The sequence below is a fragment of the Apteryx mantelli genome, chromosome 1 (genome assembly GCF_036417845.1).
Source record: "Apteryx mantelli isolate bAptMan1 chromosome 1, bAptMan1.hap1, whole genome shotgun sequence".
In the NCBI taxonomy this organism is placed as follows: Eukaryota; Metazoa; Chordata; class Aves; order Apterygiformes; family Apterygidae; genus Apteryx; species Apteryx mantelli.
Window position 1 is genome coordinate 205764834 of NC_089978.1, and position 25548 is coordinate 205790381.

The following is a 25548-nucleotide window of genomic DNA, read 5'->3' on the forward strand; positions in this document are numbered from 1 at the left end:
GCACATTATGCCTGGTGTGGAAAGACAGACAATGTGGAGCTTATCCAGCATAAATCCGGAATGATGATGACAGACTGCCTCATCCAGCATAAAGTCTACCAGAGCAATATTAACACAACAAACTTTTTAACAAATTTGAATGAGCAAAGTGAATCTATACTGTGTCACTATTTTACAACACTTTAACCACCTCTCATATGACCATGGCATCTTTGATACAACACTCAAAGTCATAAAATGATCAACCTATAGCTTCACCTTCCCACACATGTGCAAGAATTGTCCGCAGAAAGATAATTCTGACTGATAGCTTCTCATTCAATCTGGAAATAAATATTCAACATGAGACATAATGAAATTCTTGGCCTTACAAGATATGGTTTCACAAAGGCTGTGGCTTAATCAGGAAACTACAGAAGGAAAAAAAAAACCTAGGTCCTCAGTAACCATGAGGAACAGAAATCACCAGCATATAGATCATAACAAAAACTGAAAAACTTGACAGCCCATTAAACTACCTTGAACTTTATATGTTCACACACAGCACAAATTACAAGACATGCAATAAACATCAACTTGGGGTCCTTGGCGTTAAACGCACTAGTTCAGGCAACAACATAAATGACTGCACTGAGAGTGGGGAAGATGGGGAAGGTTAGAATAGAGTATGCAGTTTCTCCAGGATTTATCTGTATTACAATTAGGTTCAGTCACAATGAGATGAGCCAGCTCAAGCACCCCCATTACTTCCTTCTTCTTGGTATGGCCTGAGGCTTACCTCAAGCTCACATGGGACTGCAGGTTTATATCCACAGTTGGTGAGTGCAGATTCAAGTCCAGGCCTGTGCCTGGATACAGTGCAAATACCTCTTCAGAGGAAAAGGAACCTTTTGGCTGGAAAAGAATAGTGCGGTAAACAGTAAAGAGCAGCCAGTATAATCTCTTACACATTGACTGGAGGATTAGGGTCCTGATCCTTTCTTTTACCACATGACAATCATGTGCAAAATGCTAATGGCCCACCACACATAAAGACTGCATAGCAGGTGACAGTGAAGTTTTCATCATACCTTGATGCACTTCATGTGATAGGGGAACATACAGGGTGCAGAAGGAGATGGCTACAAGAACAATTCATCTAGACAATAATCCACTATTTACCAACACCAAAGGATCTTTTGCGATGACACATTTAAGTCGTTCTGCCAGACTAGACCTGGCCGTTAAGAAATCTACATCTTAAAAGAGTCTGAAAAGAATGTGAACTTTTTGCTTGTTAGACACTCGGTAGTAATAATTAAAAAGAATTAAAATGATTTCTCACTTTCCCAACATTTGTAAAACTATAGCCAACACTGGTATTCAATCAGCCAAGAGAATCATATGAAAGATTTTACAGTCATAAAGAAATCCCAGAAAGAGCATCACCCAATATCCAAAACACTTCTTAAATTTAAATTTTGCATATACAAAGAATCTCCCACCCTGTGAGATGCACCCCTCCCTAAGGCTGCCTGACAAGCTCCTGAATCTAAAATAGGCTGGCTCTCAGAATGAAAAGCAGTGCAATCCCATCTGCACAGTACTGAATCCTGGCTAATTTGATAACACTGACAGTATGGGCGTGCAAAGCAAATTAGCTTGGGAAATGCTAACAGACAAATCACACTGAAATAAAAGCTAAGTGAACAAGAGCTTACCAAAAAAAAAAAAGGAAAAAAAAGAAAAATCAGAGGTAAGAGAACATTGTCCAGATTCACAAAGTGATTTTGTGGCACAGACACAGAACAAACAACTTGCACTGTTTCACTGACCACCGTGACACCATTTGAACAAACTGGAAGAAGTTGTTCCTATATTTATTATAATCAAAACAAACAAAAAAGCATCAGAAGAAAACATTTTAGGAAAAAAGGATGATTATCAGCTAATAATTACTGCTGTAAACAAGTGACCAAATTAATTCTACGACTCCACAAAATATCAAGGGAAAATTAATGTCATGACTCAAACTATTTTAAAAGGATCTTGCTCTAGCTGTTTAAGAATATACAACTGCTAATTATTAAACATTTTTCAGCATTTGTTAAACTTTGCTCAGTTTAATCTTACTATATTTCACAATTTTGTTAAACACTTTTTTCAGAGCTCTAGCCAATCAATGTGTTTACAAATGAATCATAAACATGTGTTAATCATTAACCTCTGTCCCCAAGTCATTCATTTTATACTTAAAATTTGAAGCATGATTTTGCAATCAAAAGTAGTCATTTCCAGCACATAAGGAAGAAGGGAATCACCTTGGAAATTCCCATGCTTCTACACTTGACATCGAGATATACCAGGAAGCAAAACCATTTTTAAAACAAGAAATACAGTTTTAACAAAACAGCTGTGCCTTTTTGAAGACACATACAGAGAAATGAAGATTTTATACTAAATTTTGAAATTAGTTATAAGTAAGGTAATTAAGGTCAGAATTGATCAGCTATGTCATACACCTACATTTCTTCAAAACTATCTGATGGACTTTCAAATCATGATAAAACTAAGATTTGAAAAAAGCATTGCTGGGATGTACAAACAATACTTGGAATGAAAGAAACTCATAACTGAATTGGGTCAAAAACAGCATAAATATTCTGATAGCTGTAATTGTGACAGCTTATTTGAAGAACCTAAAAGTAATGCTAAAGTTCCTGGATTGTTTTTACACGTAGCAGCATGCCCTTTAAGGGACCAAGGTTTCCTGTGGTTGATGTCAGTAAACACTGTAGAGACAGGCAGCATATCAGGAAGTTCATATGTCAACTATTTACTATTTTAGCATGCCAAATTCAACCTTTTTATATTACTCATCGTCTCAGCCTTCTTTTGAAACGAACCCTTGCTAAACATCAAATCCTACTTTACTAAGGGAAGAGGGGGAGTGGTCTGACCGTAAGTTTAGAGCACTGCCGTTTTGTCCTCGAAGGAGAAGTGGGACAGCAGCAACTCTGGAGCAGCTACATTAGAAAAATGGAGTAACGGACTGTACTGCAAACTTTGTCATTTCCCACCAGGAAGCAACACTAACAGCTCCAATTATCCACTCGAAGATGCCAACTCTGCCAGTGAGAAGGAACCACTACTCTAAAAGTACTAGGGCACATTTACAGACATTGCGAAATGTGAATGAAGCCAAAAGTATCTCAAAGCCCGTTAAAAAAAAATATAGTTTTAGGATGGAAAATTCTCAGGGATTCAAAGGAGAAAGTAGGATTTTTGTAATCTACCAATGCCAAATAAATGTTGAACAAAACTGCATACACAGTATACCCTGGGTTTTGTGTTGTGCGATGGTATTTTTTTTTAATTCAGCAGCAGCAGTGTTACGGTAAAACATCACGAGGTAACATGCCCCGTTTCGTAACAGTTTTGCGAGACTTCTTTAAACAATATACCAAAAGATCATTCCGGATGGGAGTTTTCTCCTTCCCCACCCACGACACTTGGAACGGCTCCAGGAGCCGAACACCCGACGGAGGAACCGCTCTGTGCGCACAGCGTCCCGCTCTCCGCCAGCGAGCTTCCCCGCGCACGGCAGCGGTTTGGGGCGGCAGCAGCAGCCCGCTTCGGCCAAGCCGACGGCTGCCCGCCGCCCTGCGCTCTGCCCCCGGGCCCGCCAGCAGCACCCTGCCACAGGAGAGCCCCGTGCTCGACGGCGACTGGCACCCAGGGGCTGGCAGCGCTGCTCAGGTACTGACTCCCGGGCTGCGCCCCGGCTGAGGACTTACAACTTCTCCGCGCTAAGCGGACTGCCCCCGGACGGGCAGGGAACCGCCCCGCGCGGCTCCGGGCAGGTGGGAGGGCGCAGGCAGCCCGCTGCCCCTTCTCCTCCTCCCAGCCTTGCCCCGGGACACCCGCTCGCCCTTCCTCCCCCTCCGGCGCCACGGCGGGAGCGGGCACGGCGGCCGCGAGCCGCCCCGTTACCTGCAGGACACGGAGAGCTCCACCTTGGTGGCCGGGATGCTGGAGCTGAGCACGTTAAAATCCCCCACGGACGCCATGTTCCCAAACCCGGCGCTCCTGTCCAGCTTCTGCTGCCCCGACGGCTTCTCCAGCGCGAACATGGGACAGCGCCGGCGGGCAGGACGGCGGGCAGGGAGAGAGGGGAAGGGAAGGCGGCGCCAAGCGGCCCTCCGGAGCGCGATGCCGGCGCTGCCGCCGGCCGCCGGCCGCAGCCCGTGGCGCGGAGCTCCAGCCCGCACCGCCGCCCGCGGGCTGCCAGCGCCGACTGAGGCGGCGAGGCGGGGAGCGGGCGGTGACGTCACCGCGAGCGGGAGCCGCGCGTGACTCGCACCCGGCCCGGGGCGCGGGAGACCCAACGGCCGCCAACCGTCCGCGTGAGGGCGGGCGCGGGCGCGGCCCCGCTGCCCGCGGCGTAGCGGCCCCGCCGGACGGGGCGGCGGGCGCTGCGCTGCGCTGCGGGCTCGCCAGGGGCGGGGGCAGCGAGCCGAGGGCAGCGTGGCCTCCGCGCCTCCCCGCCTCACTCACAGCCGCCCGCAGCGGCAGCCTCCCGTCCCGTCCCGTCCCGCCCCGCACGCCAACCGCGATGGCTCTCGTTTCTTCCCGCGTATGAGGGAGCGCGAGCGCCACCGCGCTCCGCCAGCCGGCGGTTCGGAGCAGCTGCTCGTGAGCGGGTCGCTCCCCCCGCTCGCCGCCCGCCGGAGCAGGCGGCGTCTCCTCCGCTCACCCGCCTCCCTGATGGCGAGCGTCAAAACTTAACATCCCATGCGGGGACGCGGGAGGGGGGAGGCTTCCTCTCCTGAGTCACGAAGAAAATGCGTTTTAACAGAAAATAGCAGGAGTGTTTTAGGTGTGACGCTGAAAACACGATGAGCACTAGCTGCTTTCTGGAGCGGCGAAAGGAGAAACGGAGCGCGGCGGCTCCGCGAGGCGGCGCAGAGTCCTGGCCGCCAGGGGGCGCCGCCGCGGAGCCGCCGTGGGGCAGCCGGGCGCTGCAGCACCGTGCGCGGCGCGCCCTGCACAGGGCACCTTGCACAGTGCATAGAGCACGCTGCACAGCGCACCGTGCACAGCGCACCCTGCACAGGGCACCTTGCACAGAGCACCCTGCACAGGGCACCCTGCACAGGGCACCCTGCACCGTGCACAGCGCACCCTGCACAGGGCACCTTGCACAGCGCACCCTGCACAGCGCACCTTGCACAGCGCACCCTGCACAGAGCACCTTGCACAGAGCACCCTGCACAGTGCATAAAGCATGCTGCACAGCGCACCCTGCACAGGGCACCTTGCACAGCGCACCCTGCACAGCGCACCTTGCACAGTGCACAGCGCACCCTGCATAGTGCACCTTGCACAGAGCACCTTGCACAGTGCACAGCGCACCTTGCACAGGGCACCCTGCACAGTGCACCTTGCACAGTGCACAGCGCACCCTGCACAGCGCACCTTGCACAGGGCACCCTGCGCAGTGCATAGCACTGTGGGACGCACTTTGCACAGTGTGCACTGCACATTGCACAGCGCAGCTTGCACAGTGGATGCTGTACTGTGCGGGGCGCGCCTTGCACAGTAGGCATTCCACCGTGCTAGGTGCACCTTGCTCATGGCACGCTGCACATTGTGCGGTGCATGTTGTACAGTGCACACTGCATCATGCATGGAGTGCCTTGCCTGCTGTGCACTGCACTGTGTGGGGCACACCTTGCATAGGGCATGCTGCACACTGCATGGCGCACCTGGCATAGTGCACCCTGCACATTGCACGGCACACCTTGCCCACTGTGCTCTGCACAGTGTGGGACGCACCTTGCGCAGCGCGCCCTGCGCATTGCACAGCACACCTTGCACAATGTGCACTGCACTGCACAGTGCAGGGCAGACCTTTCACAGGCCATGCTGCACGTTGCACAGTTCACCTTGCACAGTGCACCCTGCACACTGTGCAGTGCACCTTGCACAGTGCACACTGTGCATTGCAGAGCACACCTTGTACAGTGCATGCTGCACATTGCACAGTGCTCCATGCGCACTGCGCACTGCACATTGCACGGTGCTTACCACTCATCGCATAGCACACATTGCATGGTGTGCAGTTCACGCTTGCATGTTGCCCAGCTTTCCCCGCCGAGCCATGACAGGGCTGCAGCAAGTGCACATCTGCCTGCCCCTGCTTCTGCAGGATCAGCTCAGCTCTGCGCAGCGCTCTGCATGCTTACGTGTTGTGCTTCTGAAGACTAACCATAAAAACACACACAAAAAATTGAGACAAGGAGACATTCACAATCATTGCTTTTGTAAAGGGACAACATACCAAGTATCACATTTCTGTCTGAAAATAATTATTACAAGAGACTAGAGGAAAAAAACGTGGTTTTACTTTGGTGGTTATCCATGTTAAGTAACATAAGGAAAAATATTAATTTTACCTTCTCATATACTTGTGCTGGCCCTTATCTTCATTTAAAGACTATTAGTTCAGTCACCCTGAACCTATTCATAATAATTCACAATTATCATAAAAGTTTCATGATCTTATTTCTCATGTATTGTATTCAATTCATATCTATTACCATGGCATCTAAGTAGCTCCCAATATTTATTTCTCATTATAGCAGTTGTATGAGATATCAAAGCGCTATCACCCCCATTTTACAGATGGGAAAATAAAACATAGGAAAATTAAATGTAGTGTCTGTAGTTGCACAAGATGTAGGACAGGAACAAGCAATTTAATTCAGATCACAGTCACAGGATGTCACCCACAATCCTATACATATGTCCTCTACTTTTCTGGCTGTTTAGTTTCTATGCATAGAAACTGTGTTTATTTTAAAAAAATAAATGTAATTCTAAAGCCACAAACATTGTCAGGACACATTGATTCTGGGTTCCGTTTTTTAAAAAATTCTCCTTAGTGTAATTCAAGTTAAATACGTGGTGTCAGATAGTACATCAAAATAATGATGAATAGAGAACTTGAATTTAGACTCCTGATTATCTGATAGTCTAAGGATTAAGCAGCATGAATAAGAAGAGAATAACTTGGTCTTATATACCAGACGTATACTTCCCATATTCATCTGAAACAACCACATACTTTCAGTGACAGAAACCACAGATCTTTTTATTCAGAAACTTGTGATTTCACAGCCCACTACTCTTCCACCCCTGTATTTTCAGGAATGTGTAATCTGAATTTTGTTTTCTTTCTTTTGCTTCTCTTGTGCAGCTGTTGAACACACAAAGCAATTTCTCATCAGGTTTTGCCAAAGTATTTCTGCGTGAATCAGCTGGTTTGCGGTTTTCGGTGCAGACAAGAAACCATGTACCTGCACAGGTATTCTGGGAGTGTCTGCAGTCAGTCAAGCCAGTAAGCCCAAAGCTAAAACTACTAACAGAACAAAAGCAAATTTAGTTTGCTATTATCTTTTCCTCCCAATAGCATGAAGGGCTGTGCGAAGGACTGCTGATGTCTTGAGAGAGTAATACCAAGTAGGGAAAGGGTGATTGAAAACTAAAGGACAGTTTTTAGGAAAAATGTAAAACCCTTTTTCAGTGTTACAATACTGTTATTCTCTCTTTCATAATGTATTGTAAAAATCTAAACACAATGAGTGGAGCCCAGAAGGCACGGCATGAAAAACTTAAGAGGCGTGGGTAACTGAGCAGTGTATCATGTAAAAGTAATATCATATATTTTTCCCTACTCACCTGCTTTCAATCACTGCTGAAGACAGGATACTAGGTTAGATCAGAGTTTGGCTTGGTCATGTTAAATTTTTATATTATCTGATTGTTATGTTCTGTTTTGCTTTAAAAAAAAAAAGGGAAATAATTGATTATTAGTGATACCATAAGTAGAACATCCTGTGTAAGTAGCAGGTGGAGGAACCAAGGAAATTCTAGTCTTTTATATTCCCAGGGAGATATCCATCTCCCATGATATTTATAAATGTGCAGCTATATTGTCTTCTAAGATTTTGGCTTCAAGTAAGTGTATAATTCTCAAGCGAGTGATATATATATATGTGAAAGATAGAAACTAAAAGCTAAAACAAGGGATAGTTGAAAGATATGCATGAATGGGGCCAACTATGCGTTAGTATAATTCCAGAGAGGCACCTTGTATTTGCTCATTCTTAATTTGCAATGAGGTGTGGCGGCTGGGCCAGCGCGTAGGTGTTAGGACTGTGTCTGGAATGCATGTACAAAAGAGCCATTGGACTGCAGCGTGAAACGTCAGGGCTGTGTTGTATACGCCACGCTGACGTGTGAACGAGATCATTGACTCTGTGAAAATGCTGGAATGGAAAGCAAGACATATTTTCCTTACTTTCTTTTGTGATGGTTACTTTATTATTGTCAGCTGTTGCTAATTATCTTGTTTCTGTAGCTACATATCTTGTTTCATTAAGTGCAGCCTAATTTTAGGAATAAGAGGGACATATTTGAAGTAATAAAAGTGTAGACCATGAACAGACTACAGATTCCAGAATAACTGTAATGTGTAACACTGCATAATTGCTTTAAAACATTGCTGCTTCCAAGTTTCAGCAGTATAATTGAACGTGAATGCCACAGGATGCAAACATTGATTACTCTCCCTCTACCTCCTCAGTTTTCTGCCTTGTAGATGTTTAATTAGACATCTTAAGAAAAGAAGAGTTTTATGATTCAATCTTTGCGCTCCTAAAAAAACCCACACTCACACAAAAACACCACAAACTATTCTGGAGGAAGCTGAGGAACAGGGAATGGCATCTATTCTTGTGTAGATAAGAAAGAATATATGGAAGAATACAGGAATGAGAACAGAAGAGAGCTGGAGAATTACAGGAACAAAACAACTGCAACTTTACCACAGTACCATTTGCATGGCAACCAAAATACTGCTTACTAAGTCTGAATTTGTGATGAGCATACTATATTCCCCAGTTCTTCACCAAAGATTTGTTCAGATAATTTTCTTCATTAATGTTCATTAAACAGCAAGTTTTTTCTCCTGGCTACTATCAAACTCTTTCTTTCAAGAGCTTAAAGAATGGAGTGAACTTAGCCATAACCTGGTCCCTGCTGATAGCTGAACATAGCACTGAAACGATGTCAAAACCCCAGTACGTACTGTAGTCTGAGAATTGTCGTATCTTTCCTGTCTTTGATTACTGTACTTAGCTGTCTCTTTCTTTGCTAATGGTGGTTATTTTAATCCACTGGCAAAAGACAAGACCTTTAGCATTTGTTAGGGTAAGTGTCATTACTGGAACCATCAGCAAGCACCATGGCTGAATCCAGACCACAGGCTTTAAAAGCAGTCCATGATACAACATGCTGATGGATATGTTTAATGTCTTTATCGTTCTAGTGTGAATCCTCTTCTATGAACTCCATGACTTTGTAACTCCCTTTCAAAACACACAAAAATTGACGAAGCTCTGTTTTTGTGATAGTAAAGTTTGTAAAGGAGGCATCTGACTCAGAGGTTAGACGTAAAGAAGAAATCTCCTCTCCCTCAAGGTTTTCACTTTAAATACTAGTTTTTCAAGGGCCTATGTCTGCAGTTTCACAGGTGTTGAGGAGAATACATTCGACAGTAAAAATTATCTAGTTCTATATATCAAAGCCTTTGAAACACATGCTTGCTGTCTGCAGGGGAAAAGAGCACCTTGTCATCATGACATAAGCATGAGGAAGTTAGTGAGTCATCAGTGCGGAGACACCTGACAATTTCCTTATTTCTCTACAATGGCAAAGTCAGCAATGCATTTCTTTGTATACTTGGGTCCCCACAGAATAAAATCACCAAGTGCAAAGACCACTTCACTTCTCTCCAAGGGCACAAAGGATAGTTATCCGACAAATATTCTCAGCTCACTCACCTACACCAGAGCTGGCCACATTTGCTGTCACAGCATCTTCAGCTTCAGAGAAGGTGTCCTGGGTTATTTCAAACTTTCTTCCAGTTTAATCCAGGCCAGGAGAGGCAGGTCATCATTAGCGCAACAGTAAAGAACCTTCCTTCTACACTGAGGAAAGCGTTCTTCTATGGTATCAACATAGTCATTTCAGGTTGAAGTAGTGGTACCATCAGTTCCTGTCACAGCTGATAGTTTTCAGGCCGTTCAAAAACTCTTCCAAATGGCAAAGATCCTTAAAGCACTCTCAAAATTGTTCATGGGAAGTCATATAGTCCATTTAACATTTTGCTCTTACTATTAGAGAGTCAGAGAGAATCTTACTATTAAAGAGTCTTACTAATAGAGAGTCAGTCTACAACTAAGAACAGAGGAATTTTAGATCTGGAAAGCACTTATTCTGGCTTTCATCTCAGAATGAAGCATGTAGCATGGATCTCAAGTCCTATTCATATGTCTTGGACTATTTTTAGTACTAGTTTTTAGCAGCCAATGAAGTCAGACTATGGTTCAGATTTAGTTTAAAGGACAAGGAATCAAACTGATTAGGTCCTTTTGAAAGAAAACTTATTTATCAACTTTGAATTCAGCCATGGACCAGACTGATTTCATTTCTGGACAGATTGCCAGAAATATGTAAGAATAAATTTAAAGTCATTTTTCTGGAAAGACGGCTGATCACTAGTTCATGACAGTAGACAATTTCAGGTGCTGCTACAATAGAGTGTTTTTTATATGACAGCAAGGATGCTGACAAAAAGATTAGCTGCATACAATCTACCTTGAGAAGTCTAGATGGCAATCAAGGGCTTTCCTTTCAATAAACATAAGATCAGAGAGCCCCATAAAGAAACCTCAACATGTTTATCACCAGCTATCAGCTAAGCACTTAAGGAAAGCATCTCAATTTCAGAAGAGGAAATTATTCCTCTTCAATGACTTCCCAGCCAAATTTCAGTGATTTCCAAGTTCTCATTCTTGGAGTACTCTTGAAAGATGTAAACTCCTTTTTTTTTTTTCCATTCCTTCCCTGCCTTGCCCACTCACCTCTAGGTCTCTCATATTTCAAAGAAATATCAGTTGGATTTGCAGAAAATGTGCAGGTATTACAAATCATCCAGAAATAATATACTATGCAATTGCTTTCTCTGCCTGATCTCTACCCACACCTCTTCCTTCAGCCTGCTGCCAGGGTGTTCATAAAATCTCTACCAGTGTTAGCAATACATCTTTGAAGGCGGGTCTTCATATATAAAATTTGCTTTGAGAATTACCTAATTCAGAAGAAATTAGCATTCTAGGCCTCTACAGCTAATTGATATGTTCTTCAGTTATTTTCTTCATTGGAACAAAAGTTAAACTCATTCAGAGAAAATCATTACCGCAGTTCTGAACTGAAGAGCAGCCAAATGCAAACTGCTACATGAGACCCATCTTTCTCCATCAGTCAGGTTGTGTGTTTCATTACTCATGCACATGACTTCATGTATTTTCCTAATACCATAGATAAGACTTCAGCTCACACTGTTTAGGATATGGAAGAAATCAGTATCTCTGCCAAAATGGGCACAGATTGAACTTGAGTATAGACTCCACCATAGATTTCATCAGGAAGCACCAATTGCTGATCCATTAGCCACTCGTAAGCATTCAGACAGACGTGTACATGATGAGGGTGACAACCTGGACTAATCTGGGTAAGTGTTGGATTCACTGCCTATCAATACAGTCACACACTCAAACTCACACAAATGTATAAGCTGGATAATATATCAGGCCTGCATATCATTTCTGCTTCTGAGAGGGGTCTCAGTGGAGTCAGGGTAACACTGTACATAAATAGGCAGCAAGAAGCAAAACCAAACCTTTCCATCAACTGCTTTTTAGTAGTTTCTTTCATTAATTTCTCTGTGTAATCCAGCATAGTGGAATTTTTCAAAGCCTGTCATCACATATGCCCATGCCATGTTTATTGCTTCATTGTTTTAAAAAAGTGATTTTTTTTTATGTATTCCTTCCAAAGATAAATGAAATCCAGGCATGTTGCCAGGTCCTTCCATGTACTATTTTTCGTGTAGTCAGGCTAACAATGAAACTCTATCTGAAATTCATTTTGAAGGCCGTATTTGATTTTTATATTAATTACTTCATTCACTTCTTATTTTTTTTCTCTGATATTACACTTTTTTGTGGAAGAAATCAAAAAACACTTTGAAACCAACACTTTAAGCAAACAAAGAATATGACATTACTTTCATAAAGCAAAAATTTCACAGCTCATTGAAGTTGTTTGTCACATTTGATAATCCCGTTATGCATGGAACCAGAAAGTGCACTCCTCTCCCACATTATGGAATCCTGTCACATGGACTCTGGGAAGAGAAGGAATTGTGGCTGGGAAGACTTGGGGAATCGTGAGAGGATGTAAAACATCCTTTATTTTCCCATTGAAAGACTTTCTCTGTGGATAACAAACTCAGGTAAGTATGCCTATGATATTAACTTGGCTTCTGCAATTAATTTTAAGTCTCAGCCTACAAGGAGTCAAGCAACAGTAACTAAAATATTAGGGATACGATACAAGCCTCCATTCCTACAATTATCATTATCCCGTGAGAGCAGCTTTAAGGTCAGATGCTGGTCTGGCAAAGCAAGTGTTGCTGTCTTTTATCTAATAACACACTTTGCTTTCACCTGCAGGAAAGGCCTTCAACAGTAAGATCTTTGTGTTCAGATACTCAAAGGAAGTTTATTATTTTAGAGTAAATGTAATTTTCTGAAATAGCCTGTATGTGCTGTAGAGCCCATGGGTTTCTCCCATAGTACTGAGACCTGTTACCTGGACTCCAGGCAACGAAGGAGCTGTGCAGTGATGGGAGTTGCTCGATCCCCCAGCGGCAGAGCGCGAGGCCTGGATATTGCATACACGGCTGGGGGGTCTTTGCAGCCAAGGTGGGATCCTTGTGCACAAGGCGTTTGGAAGAATTACAGTTACTGCATGGCAATGTCTTTCTTTCTTTTCTGCACATTTACAAGAAGCAAGCTCCAAACTGACTAACTCTTTGAGAAGCTGATTTTAATCACTCATGACACATTTACTCCTATGAACTAGATTTTCTTACTTTACAGCATTTATTTGGATTGTATTTTATGGCAGTTACAGTTGCGGTTAGTAAACATTAATTTATGATATGGGTTGTTTTTGCATTATTGACGAACTATCAAAAAGACAGCGTGACTTACAGCAATGCCACTTAGCAACTCACTCACTAAAATATCTGGAGAGGAAGTAACTGAGAACTTTAAAGAGGTATTTCTGTTTCTTTTGTGGAGAAAGAAAAGGACCTGAGATGGGTAAAGCACACTTAAAAAATATTTCTTCTTTTCCCATAGTCTCCTTTTATTCCCTCTTTCATGAATTTTAATTTTGTATTATTTTTTGTGACATTAAAATACCTTAAACAGTTGACAGTATGTGGATTGTCTGTTGGGAGCATTCTCCAGCAGATTTTCCTCACTTCATGGCGACATTCAAACAATTAGGGTTTTAATGAGGCTGAAAAATTGTAGCCCAAATAATTTAATGAGTTTGATTATCTTCCAGAATAACTATGGCACTAAAGCAGGGATGCATTTAAGCATATGCTTGAATTCATCACTGTATTTCTGGACAGCGCACTTACTGACTTGAGTGAGGTGTAAACTCACACTTAAAGTTTTCTGAATATGAATGGTTTATTGTACTATTTCTTTGCCTGTATGAAAAGTACAGGTATTTCTGCTTTCTCACATATAACATTCTGTTGTCTCAATTTAGTTATTCGTATTCATGAATTATTCAAATGAGACCTGATTCATTATTTACTTTCGATCTAAAAATGTCACTTAAAATTGCACAATATTTTTGAAATGGGAGGTAAATTAGATGATACTGTTACTTAACAGAGTATGAAAGACTAAACTGCACCAGTACCATCAGTACCAAAGTCTGAACTGTGCTGATGGGAACCTTTTGTTTCTCTTCTTTTCAGAAAGCTCTTAGCTTCTGATAAAAATATATATATATATCTAGAGAGAGAGAGAGTTTTTTGGTTTTTTTTACTGAAGTGGCATCATACAACTATGGAACAAACATTCATCCTCAAAAATAAAGAACTAATTAGTTAGGGCCACTTGCCAGATACCAAGAGTATACATTCCAGAGCCACAGTAGCAAGAATTCTATGAAAATTATTGTGCTATTTAGGTAACCATAGTACAGTTGCATTGAAATTATTCTGCAAGATACTGGCTAGTTGCCAGTGCAACCTGTCTGTCAAAGCTGAGAAAGTAACTTCATGAACACTTCACTTTGTGAAAGAAACAGTAAAACAAACATAAAGCAAAAGTAAATGGCAGATTTTTAAATACTCACATGGATTACATTATTACTTTTTCTCAGGCCTAAACACAAAGCTCCCTAAAAAAAAATTAAAAAAATCACTTATTTGAATTGTGATTTTACCTATTTGATTTAGAACTTAGCTGTAACACTAAAAAATTAAATTTGTTAATACTGTAGCTTTAAAAATGGTAAATGAATGTTACTTCACATGACTAAGAGAAAACTTAGAAAAGAAAAAGATTCTTAAACATATTGGATATCTAAATCATTGCAGAAAATTAAACATTCTAGGCCAAATTCATCCTTACAGGAACTCAATGGAATATAAGTGAACAATGAATTAATTAGCTTTCTTGAGTTTAATAGATACTTCAGTACAGATTAGTATTTTACTTTAAATATTATCTTCAGTCATTTACATTTTTTTGGTGCATCTTTTCATAGTGATATAGTTAGCACAGCTATATAGAGTTATATGGTAAATTTAGAAGTCTGATTATCAAATACGCTTTTAGTCTTGTATGTGCACTTCCCAAGAAACATATATAACATATATAACCCTTTAAAAAGGTAAGGCTTTTAGAAAGTTTGAACTTTTTAAAAGCCTTTTGGAAGAATATTATTTGTGCTTCAGCATTAATCGTTATAAAGAACAAACTTGGGCTCCAAAACCAAGGACAAATTTCTTCTACATAGTGCTGTAGATGTCTTAATCCTAACCCTTAGACCAGTTTTAGCCCTGCAACAGACCTAATCCCAACAGCCAGCCCATGAATTAAATACTGTGAACAATTATTGCTATTACTGCCCCAAACCTTTTCTTACACTTTCACTCCTACCCTGCATATTGTAGGAGCAGAATCCTAACCCAAGCTTTCATCTCAGTGCCAGCTGGATCCCAAGACCTGGATCATGAGCTACATGTCAGAAAGGATCGCTCAGTTATTGTCTAAAATATAACTCAGCGTTCTCTTCTTAGCTCTGTCAATAGTCTTAAATTCACCTTCTACAAAACTAACCCTTGTCTTGGATTAGCATTGGCTGAGAAGACACTCTCACTACAAAAACTCAATATAGCAAGGAAATTTTAGGAATTATAGTTCAAAACTTAGTTTAGTATCCCCTTTTAACTCGAGTACATGTGTTTTACCTAATTATTCTGTGATTCTAACATGGGAGCTGTGCTAACCCTTACCTATATTTAGCCTTGTATTAATAGGGCTTCCAAGCAGAGAATCTTAATGATGCAAATTAGTTATTCTGTGTGATTATCTAAAGCTTAGTTTAATCCAACTTTTTAAATTCAGTAACTGCTATTTGACTAACTGCTGTAGATGTCCTACCTATAAATCTAACACTAACCTTAAATACAGTTTTGCATTGTGAGGCCATCTCAGCATAGTAACTAACTTAGCAGGGAAGTCACTATTTCACATTGTCCAAAATGTGGCTAACCTGCTGTTTTTTTCACAGAATCATAGGATAATTTATGTTAGAAGTGACCTCTGAATTTCATCTAGTCTAATGGCTGCAAAGATGCACTGCTCACTAATGTTTGGCTTGCTGTCCGCCAGGACCTTTTCTGCGGAGCTGCTACCCTGCCACTCATCCCCATCCGGAGCCGATGCATGGACTTATTCCATTCCAAGTGCAGGACTTGGCCTTTATCCATGCTGAAATTCAGGAGGCTCCTGTTGGCGCGTTCCTCCAGGCACCAGAGCAGATAAGTGCTGTAGATGCTGAAGCCCTAACCTTGGCCCTAGCTGTGGCTCAGGAGCCCCTCTCGACACAGCAAATCAATACAACAAAGTCATTACTGGTTAAACCCACACTTAATTTTCAATTCAGCCATTGTTCTGTTAATGCATCCTGCAGGAATGCAAACCTAAACCAACTTTTTGTTTCAGATCAGTAGCTTTTCATAGCACAAGAACACAGTATGGTAAAGAAATGATCATTAGTCACTGTGCAAAAATTAGCTCAATTTGTCCTTTTTAACTAAACTGTTAATCTTTATTTCATTCAGAAGTCCAAACCCTAGGCAGAATGGAACGAGTCTTGGCCCAAATTCCTGACCAGCCTGTGAATTTAGTATGGTAAATGACTCTCAGGCTGTAGAAGCCAAACTATAGGCTTTACACCCTTCTGCATCGTTGCCTTAGATCTGCCCCATGACCCTTTATTTTCCTACAGTATAAATACAGCAAGAGTCCATTTGAATTACTATCAAAAACTTGGATAGATATTTCTTTGTGCAGTGAATCTTTGCACTTTAAAATTACCCTATTCTTTATATCATCTGAAACTGAATTTCTATTATTACCTTTTTAGTTTATCTTTGAAAAGCTCTTTTAAAATAGGATATTCTTTTTACAGTTACTTTCCAAAATGACTTTCTTTCTTACAGACATTTGGTATCTAAATCAAGTTAATTAAATTGATTCTTCTTTTGTAATAAAGGAAGACAGATAGGATGAGAAATGCAAATATTAACAGATTTCACATATCCTCCAAAGGACTTTTTCCCAGTATACTTTCCAGTCTGTGATGCTAATGAAAAACAGTAAAAGTAGTTCTACTAAAAAATTGAAGATATACAGGATTTTTTCACTCTTGTTTTTCAATATTTAAAACATTCCTAATTACCCTCTCCACTTCATGGAGAGAGAACTTTGAAACATAAATGTCTCATTTTACAGCTGCAAAATCGTTCTAATTTTAACTAATTGTGTCCTCATTGTTTAATCCTTTTTCTTTCTTGGTGTAAATGGAATACATGCATTTTATTTACCATTGCACTAAAAATATGTTCTGTTCTTGTTCTCTTTGTCATATAGAGGAAATAGATTAGATATGTAAAAAAGCATTGCAATAAAAATAAAAAGTGGCAGCTTCTATTTTATAAAAATAATTTTTACTGTAGAGTTTAGGACTATAGAAGTTATTTAACAATATGTGGTACTATGAATACAGAAAAAAATTTTAAATGATTTGATCAGATAAAACATAGCTAAATATTTAATAAATTTAAACTATGATATGGTGATTATGTTGCCCCTTACCACAATCATTGCATGAAACTGAATTCTGAGACTGGTGTTGCACTCAGAATCTTGTTATGGGTAAGGAAGAGAACATGCCTTATATGAGAAGCCAAGAATTTCTTGTTAGTCTGATTAAAATCTTAAGACTAATTACAAGAAACAATTATTATGATTAGACTAGACAATGATACTAACAAGCACAGTCCCAAGTATCTAATTATTATGGAATGAATTTCATTAATAATAGAGTTAAAATTGTTGCACAAAACCTTCCTAGTATCTAGCTCTTTCTCCGTTGTTAGGCTGTCTCTTATACTTCCTTTTAGTCCTGTATTTGATATCACCAGTATTCCTAAAGAAGAAGATGGGGGGATTGCAGCAAGCCATCCGTATCCCATGTTCTTTGCCCGGAGAAGCTTGATGTTCCTGATGGAGTTTCTTCCTCGTCTTTGCAGGAAGGAGAACGATGTTGGCATTTCTTCCTCCCCAGCCTAAGGCTCCCCCCCCCCCCGCTTGGAGCTATTTTTCTAACACACTGTTACGCCTTGCTCTTTCTTCATTGGTCTGCAGCTCCATGTTACATCCAAATGTACTGTGTGCAGTGCGTGCTAGATCTATCAGATACTTGCTCTTTCATCTCTCTGTCATCCTGAAAACCAGGTCTGCCCAGCTCCCGAGTCTCCAGGTCTCTAACCAACCACCGGCGAGCTCTTCACAGCGCTGGCGTCTCCAGTGGCATCCTGCACCCCCTCGTCTCATCCCATGCCCCTGCTCCTCCACGCTGCGTCCTCTGTCCCCGCTTCCAAGGCCTCTGCTAGCACACAAAGCCTCTCTCCCTCTGCACTACACCGCTGATGTGAGGGTCACCAAGAGTTCCTGCTACACAGAGTAACTACTTGTTCCTACTAACTATAGAAAAAATGATGGCTATACCACACGCTTATACAAAGACAAGCAGAAGTGAAACTAATCAGGTCACCTGGCCATTAGAAGAACTGCTGTTACAGCTAAGCAAGCTTAAACAAAGCTCCAGGCAGGCCCAGGCAAGTTTAGACAAAACCTGACAAGTGCTGAGGCCTTGCCGAGCTGGTATGAAACCTGTGGCCTGGTGCTAGCAACAGCAGTATTGGACTGCTGGATCTGTTGGGCTACGACAGATCCTTCCTCTCTCATAACAATATCTTAACCACTATTTTGTGGGATAACACTTTCTCCTGTGGAGTCAGTCTGAGTATCTATAAGGCCCCCTGTTCTCTGTGAGTCTTATATTCCTTTCCTGCGCGGAAGAGTTTCAGCATGCAGCCACTGCTTGCTGCTTTTGAAACAGCTTGATGTCTCAGCACAGTCCCCTGACACAAGATTTGAACTTCCAGACTCGGGGAGGAACTGAATGTGCTTCAGGGCTCAAATCACTGCACTCGTATGCAGAAGAAAGTTGTTCTTCATGTTTTACAGGAAAAGGGTGAACCATATTCTGTTCTTGAAAGCGCGGTTCTGCTAGGACAGTGAGCTGGCATGCAACAGAATTCCTCTGTCATGGAGAGCAGTGGGATCTCAAACACAGTCTTGATTTTAGTATTTCATATAGGCTAATTCTAAATAGCTGTCTTTTCCAGGCATCTATACCTACTTATGCACTATTTAAGAGGTGTAGACTTCTGACAGGCTTTAAAATTCTCCTTTGAGGCAGTAGCCTATGATATGGACACTTCAAGATATAACTTTTAGGCACCAAAGTCCTTTTCTGGACCTGCTACTTAAAATTAAGCCCTGACAAAAGTAATGTAACAAGTATGAAACAACTAGATCACAGCAAAGTGCTGAAGAATAATCAGCATACAGTTATTATTAGTAATTCTCTGAATTCCCTTTGTGCTCTGCACTGTCTTAACTTTGGAATTGTTCCTGCCTCAAAGAGATTAAATTAGGCTAAGGTTCAACATGTGGATTTTAAAGATAACTGCAGAGGATGGGCAACAAAGAGCACACAGAAAACAAATAACACCAGATAATTACTTCTATTGATAAAATCAGTGAATGGACACAATGCAAAGTAATACATCTAGATTTTACTAAGAGATTTGATATAATTTCTCACCGAATGATGTGTTGATTAAAAATTAGCACTATAGAAAATGAATGCAGCACATGCTAAAAAGATGATGACTCAGAAAGTAATTCTAAAGAGCATTTATAATTTCGTGTTTCAGGATCAGTTCTATTCAGTGTATTTGTCATTTACTGGGAAACTTTACTGATATAACAAAACATAATGGAGACCATTAATAAGGAAAAAAGTAGTTCTATCAAGTGATTTGAATTTCATGGTAAACTGGGTTCCCTGGAATAATTTTTAATGATGTGGTTAAATGAAAACACATTCCTCTAATACTCAAAGATAGCAATCATATTCATAATATATGGAGTTCTATTTCAGAGAGCAGCATTTCAGACATGGAGTTGGAGACAAGATGGATAATAAGCTGAACACAGTTCACAGTGCAGTATAGAAGGAGAAAGAGAGGACATCCCCTTCCCCAAGCAGGCACTGACAACAAGCCGAGAATGCAGTTTCTGAGGGGACTTAATGAAATACTGAATAGGAATTTGAGTGCCAGACTGAAACTCCGGAGAATTAAACTAATGTCGTGGTGCTTAAGGCAGCAACATCTTTCCCTATTGACAAACAATGTTTTGCACACGTGAGTTTAAACAGTAAGAACTTTAAAGGGAGTGGGCAAGAAACAGTTTACAACAAATAAAACTACCATCCCTCTGCCTCCAGCCCTGACCTAGTACTCCCCTGACAGTGCATCCCAAAGGAAGTGATCAGCCACAATTCTCCTCCATTAGCCGTGCCCCACTTTTAGTTTGATGTACTCTGCTTCCGTACAGAGAAGCCAGGAAGAAGTTTGTGCTCTAAGCTGCTGAGCTTAGTGACTGCGCTTGGCTGCTGGTCTTTCCCCCTTGCTGCTGGCCTGGCCGGTTGCTGCTGCTGCCAGCTGTGCTCCCTGCCAGCTGTGCTTGCTGCTTGCCAGCTGCTCCTCAGTACCATTCGCGGACATGGGCATAGCTCCTGCTCAGGTCTTGAAGCTGCCAGCGGCCCCTGCGTTTTGCTGGATTAAGTGACGGAGCAGTGCCTGAAGTGTTTCAGCTCTTAGAAAAGGTTCAGTGATGCACGGGTATCCAATCAAGTCATTGCCACAGAAAGAAGAGTTCCCAAATATTGCCCTTTTAAACAAACTTCGATCACTCACTCTCTCTCTGGAGTTTTTCTCTACATCAATTCTTCCTGCCCTAGGAATTATTGACAGTAAATGTTTAGGATTTTCCAGGCTTTTTCCATCCTTAAACCTTAGCTGATTTTAACAGAAATCCTCTAAATATTACAAAATATATATGAAATTTAAACCTTTAAGGCCTGGCATGTTGTCTGTTGTAGCCAGCAGTTCCCGTTATCCTGCAGGTGCCAAGAGTAGGTCTTGCCTACACAAAAGCCCGCTCCCAAGGAAGGCCTGGCCCCCCCCCAGCTTCTGACTTACAAAAGCAGAAAAAAGAGAAAACAACAGATAGTGTGTGCCTGTGCTTGTACGTAACATAACAAAGAGCAAAAACATCCATTTAAAAAATGTTTCAGATTGTTGGGGGAGGGTTATATGGAGTATTTCTCTGCAAGAAATGGTCCTAGTTAAATGGTTTTCCTACAGCTTCAATAAAATAGTTAAAACACCAAAGTTTTTCTCTGTGGAGCATTTACTGAAGCAACAGGGAAAGAGCAAAGTCATTAGGCCACATCAGTAGGACTGATCCCTGGCTTATTTTTGGCTGGTTGTCAGAGCAAGATTAAGGAACCAGTTATTCCACAAAACATTAGAGCTAACCTTTAATTGGTACCCAGCAGTAGTCTTATAGATCACTGAACTGAATCAAACCGGTTAGACAGTCATTGCTGTCATACATACAGGATGTGAATATCTCCTAAATTTAGCATACAAGCCATTAGCCATGCTCTTCCCTTCTTCAGATCAATTTTCTTTAAAAATTCCTTTTCAAGGGGATTGCAAAAACCAGAAATCACTCTAAAACTAGTCTAATGGGTTATATATTAGGTTTGTAAAACCAGGCAAGGCTGGAGGCAGAACCACAGGTCGAATGAGCATAAGAGGAAAAGTTATAAAACTACTGATCTGTCACCAGCCATGTTATTCTTAACAATGATAATAATAATAATGATAATGATAATGATAATGATAATAATAATAATAATAATAGAAGAACTGCAGCCCCTTTTTCTGTCTTATAAATCTGCTCTTACCCATAACCCTTCTACTCCTTACAGTCACTGCTTCCCTTCCTGTCTAGGGGGAAAATCTTTATAGTATGGTTAGCATAAACTATTTCATTCATGTGATTGCTTTTTCAATGTTTTAATTTTACATTATTTTTCCATAGCACTATGCATTTCCTAATAAATGATGGTAAATGGAAGACTATGGGCCATTTACCTGCTTTGGAAAGCCGGCTTGGCTGGGAATGTCTACAGATCAATTCCTGGGAAGCAAAGGGTCATCTTAAGGAGTAACCCTCCTTCCTACACTCTGTTAGAGATTCACCCAGGTAAAGAAAATTGCGTGGTAGGATTGGCAATCCGTGTCCAGCCCATTGCCTGACAATCTGAAGAGGTGCAATGTAGAAGCAGCTGAGTTCCTTGGGTGGAAGTCATCTCATCTAATTTTAGATGTCTACAGTGTAGTTGCACACATCTGAGCTAGCTGTCTGGGCTCCTGTTGTGATCAATGAGATGTGGGAAATACTATCAGTGGGATTTAGGGTGTGATTCATCTGACCAGAAGTAGGAGTCTGCTTCTGCACGAGATGAGTCACTGCAGAGATGCTGTTGCTGGCCCAGACTGTGCAGGGAACCCAGGCACCCCACTCGCGCCCAGCAGGCTGTGCTGCCGATGCCCTAATTTAAGTGGGAGGAATCTCACTCCCTATTTCTTTATTTCCTGTGTCAAAATACGAGCAAAGAAAATGTAACACGTATCAATAAACCCATAGCAATTTCTAGTCCTAAATTATATAAAATAAATAGCATTAAAAGTAACTGTAATAGGCTTCACTTGTGTTAAACATATGCAGGCAATGGTTGTATAGGAACTAACACACAAAACTCATTGTAATTATGTCAGTGATAATAACAACTACAGGGAAGATTAATTTCATACCATCTCTAAATTAGAATCTTCTATTTTCTAAAGGTGGAAAAAAGGACATGAAGAAAGCATTTATGCTTGAAGAGGTGGATTTTGAGATCTACTTATAATAAGATAATTATTGCTTTTTAAGGTTCAGTGGAGATATGCTTATTATACTTAATAATGGCTCTATTAAGAACACAGAGCCAAACAAACAACAGGCTCCTGCCTCACAAGATTTACAATTAAAGGATGTGATCTGGAGCAGTAAAAGAAAGAACAGCAAGGTAGACAAGAACGAGGAGATAAACTGTTCTGTTTAAAAACTGTATACAGCAAAATAAAAGGCTATTTAAGAGTTTCTGAAGCAGATTAATAAAACTACTATATAAAACAATCACTACCTGTGATGTATACAGCAGCATATATTTTACAAACCTGTGAGCAACATTAAAACAAAAATTGAAGTCACTTTCAAAAGGACCTCCTTAATAAAGTAGCTGCTGATTTGACCTCTGTACCTGAAAACACTTTCATAACTGTATTACAGATGTAACATTAGGAATCATGAAAGTTGATTTATTATCCCAGAAAAATCAGCATTAGCAGGCTAAACTAATAATAATAAAGAAAGATAAATTCTATGCAAACTTTGAGTATTGGAGCACTCCGTTGGGAGATCTGGCTTCATACCATCTCTCCACCAATTAGGCTGAAAGTTTTTGCAAATTTCTGTTACAGCTGAAGTTCAAGAGGTGAAAATGAAGTGCATTTAGCCAACCCTTTCTGATACATAAGAACAAGCTTAAACAAAAACCAAAAGCCCAAATTTCCCTTTAAATACTTTTCTCTAATTTTTTTCTCTCTCCTCCTCTCCCCTCCCCACCCCAAAACTCCAAACTGAATTTTTGGGCTATAAGAACTCCTGGGCTAAATCTGGACTTCAAGCCTATGTCTACCTTAGAAAGTAAGTTGGGATGGTCAGGGGATTCATTTCAAAAGCTCACTCCTCCTCTGAATTAAAATGCTCACATAGGTGTACATTTGTCATATGCGCTACCGGCAGGGAAGTCATTAGGAATTCCATGCATGACCCAAAACATTAAATCTAACCCTCAGACAATTTGAGATTAAGAATGTATGCAAATATTTTATATAACATCAGTTTCACAATCCCCTTTTAAATCCTAAATAAAACATCTTGCTATTCTAATTTCATTGCCAGCTTGACATGAACATTTAATGTGCAAGTACATTTTATGAATATATAAATAGCTACTTTTTCAAAATGAGGCTCAAAATATATCAGCTGCAGCTGATTCATTAAGAATGAAAATCAGAGGTATTCATACTACACATAAAAAATACAACCATCTGATATGTATACACAAAAAGAAGGTTGATCCACATATGAAGAGCACTTGCAGACATTCTTCATCAAATTATTGCTTCACGGTTTGAAATTCCCCTTAAATGCTGAAAAACAGAAAGCATCTGTTTCAGATAGGCAAACAGATTTATCTCCTAATAAACACTGTTTTTCACTTCCATTGCTTTTCAGCTACGTTAGTTCTAGACACTGCAAATTGTAGTTTTTCAAACGCCTTCTCCTTTTCTAGCCTCTAAACTGCTATGATCACATGCAACACTGCATAGTTTGTGCACTATATTATTTTCTTTTATACATTACTAATAAAGTCGTTTCTTCTCTGCCATAAAGTACAGTACCTCCAGCTGCTTGGTCTAAAACACATCAGCATTAAGGAAGTCAGCTTTTGTCTTACCAACTTGGCAATGGCTCATAGCAGTTTTCCTGTCAGACTTTTCCTATGGAAAAAAAAGAGGGGGATATTGCTTATATCTTCAGAATTATTGTGCAAAGTTTTCTATGTATGTACATATACATAGATATAGATCCATTAATTGCCATTCTTCCTTTTCTGCAGCTTTTTCTCCACTACAGATCTGTATAATTAGGTGGTGAAAAAAATCATCAACATCCTTTCAAAGGATGGAGTGCTGCTTTCCTTTTTTGCTACTTCTGAATTTATAAAAAAAAATGCATATTAATTAATCTTCGTTTAAAATAGATTTTTAAACCAGAAGTTTAGAGCCTTTTTGTGGATGATTGGGAAACTATCATGACAACAAGGTGCACCAAAGAAGTATTACGAATCTGTGATCAGGACTCTTGATATAGTGGGAAAATTACCAAAAAATGAGGTTATTTCTGGTTGGTGATCCTCAGGACCAACAGCCAAAAGAAGATGCTGAGACAGATCTAGAGTGGGAAGCCATGGCAGAACTGAGGGGAATCCATGATTACCCAGGGATGAAGATATGATCTGAAAAAGGCAGCTGGAAATTGACAGGATATTTCCTGAGATAGTTCTGGTATTGGTTATTCAGATATCACAGATGATAAATAAGAGTCTCACATAAAGTGAGACATTAAATAAATGTCTCCCTTGACAGATGCACCGTAGTCTAGTTGCTCCTGAAGATGAAAGTTAGAACTTAACCAGGAACTCTAACTGGGGAGTCACCAAGGAGTGAAAGCAGGGCTGGAAAAAGGATAAAATATTGAGCAGGCTTCTTGCTGCAGCCAGATGTGAGCTTAAACATTATTCAAGAACAGCCAGCTCTTCAGTGGTCTACAATCTTTGTTTTGGAGTTGTCACCAAGTATGTTGGCGTAAATGAGAAGTAGGCTGTATCTCACAATATTTTTCCATCCAAGAGGGAGCTCCTTCATGCATCAAATAATCCCTGGGTCTGCAGGAGTTTGTACAGGTCAATGGCATGTATATTCATTGCACATCCCTATTCCCTCCCTACAAATCTGTGTTTAAGTGGGGGGAAGAGAGGAACAGGTGGGAGGAAGGGGAGAAGTCCTTCTGAGCCATTAGCAAGATCATGAGAAGATTTTTGTGGAATTCTATACTCCACAAGCGTTAGAGTCTGATCAAACAGCAGGAGTGGAGGTGTGGTGCCAAGTGC

At 41.0% G+C, this 25548-nt stretch overlaps 1 protein-coding gene across 2 annotated transcripts in view; it reads right to left on the reverse strand.

Annotated features, from left to right (window-relative positions):
• The window catches only part of CPNE8 (copine 8), a 112873-nt gene extending 108611 nt beyond the window's left edge, over positions 1 to 4262 (reverse strand). For both annotated transcript variants that reach the window (XM_067316036.1, XM_067316030.1), the window contains exon 1: positions 3973 to 4262. In XM_067316036.1, coding sequence (XP_067172137.1) covers positions 3973 to 4112 — 140 coding nt within the window. In that variant the 5' untranslated portion in view covers positions 4113 to 4262. The remainder of the gene's footprint in view (positions 1 to 3972) is intronic.
• Positions 4263 to 25548: the final 21286 nt, after the last annotated feature.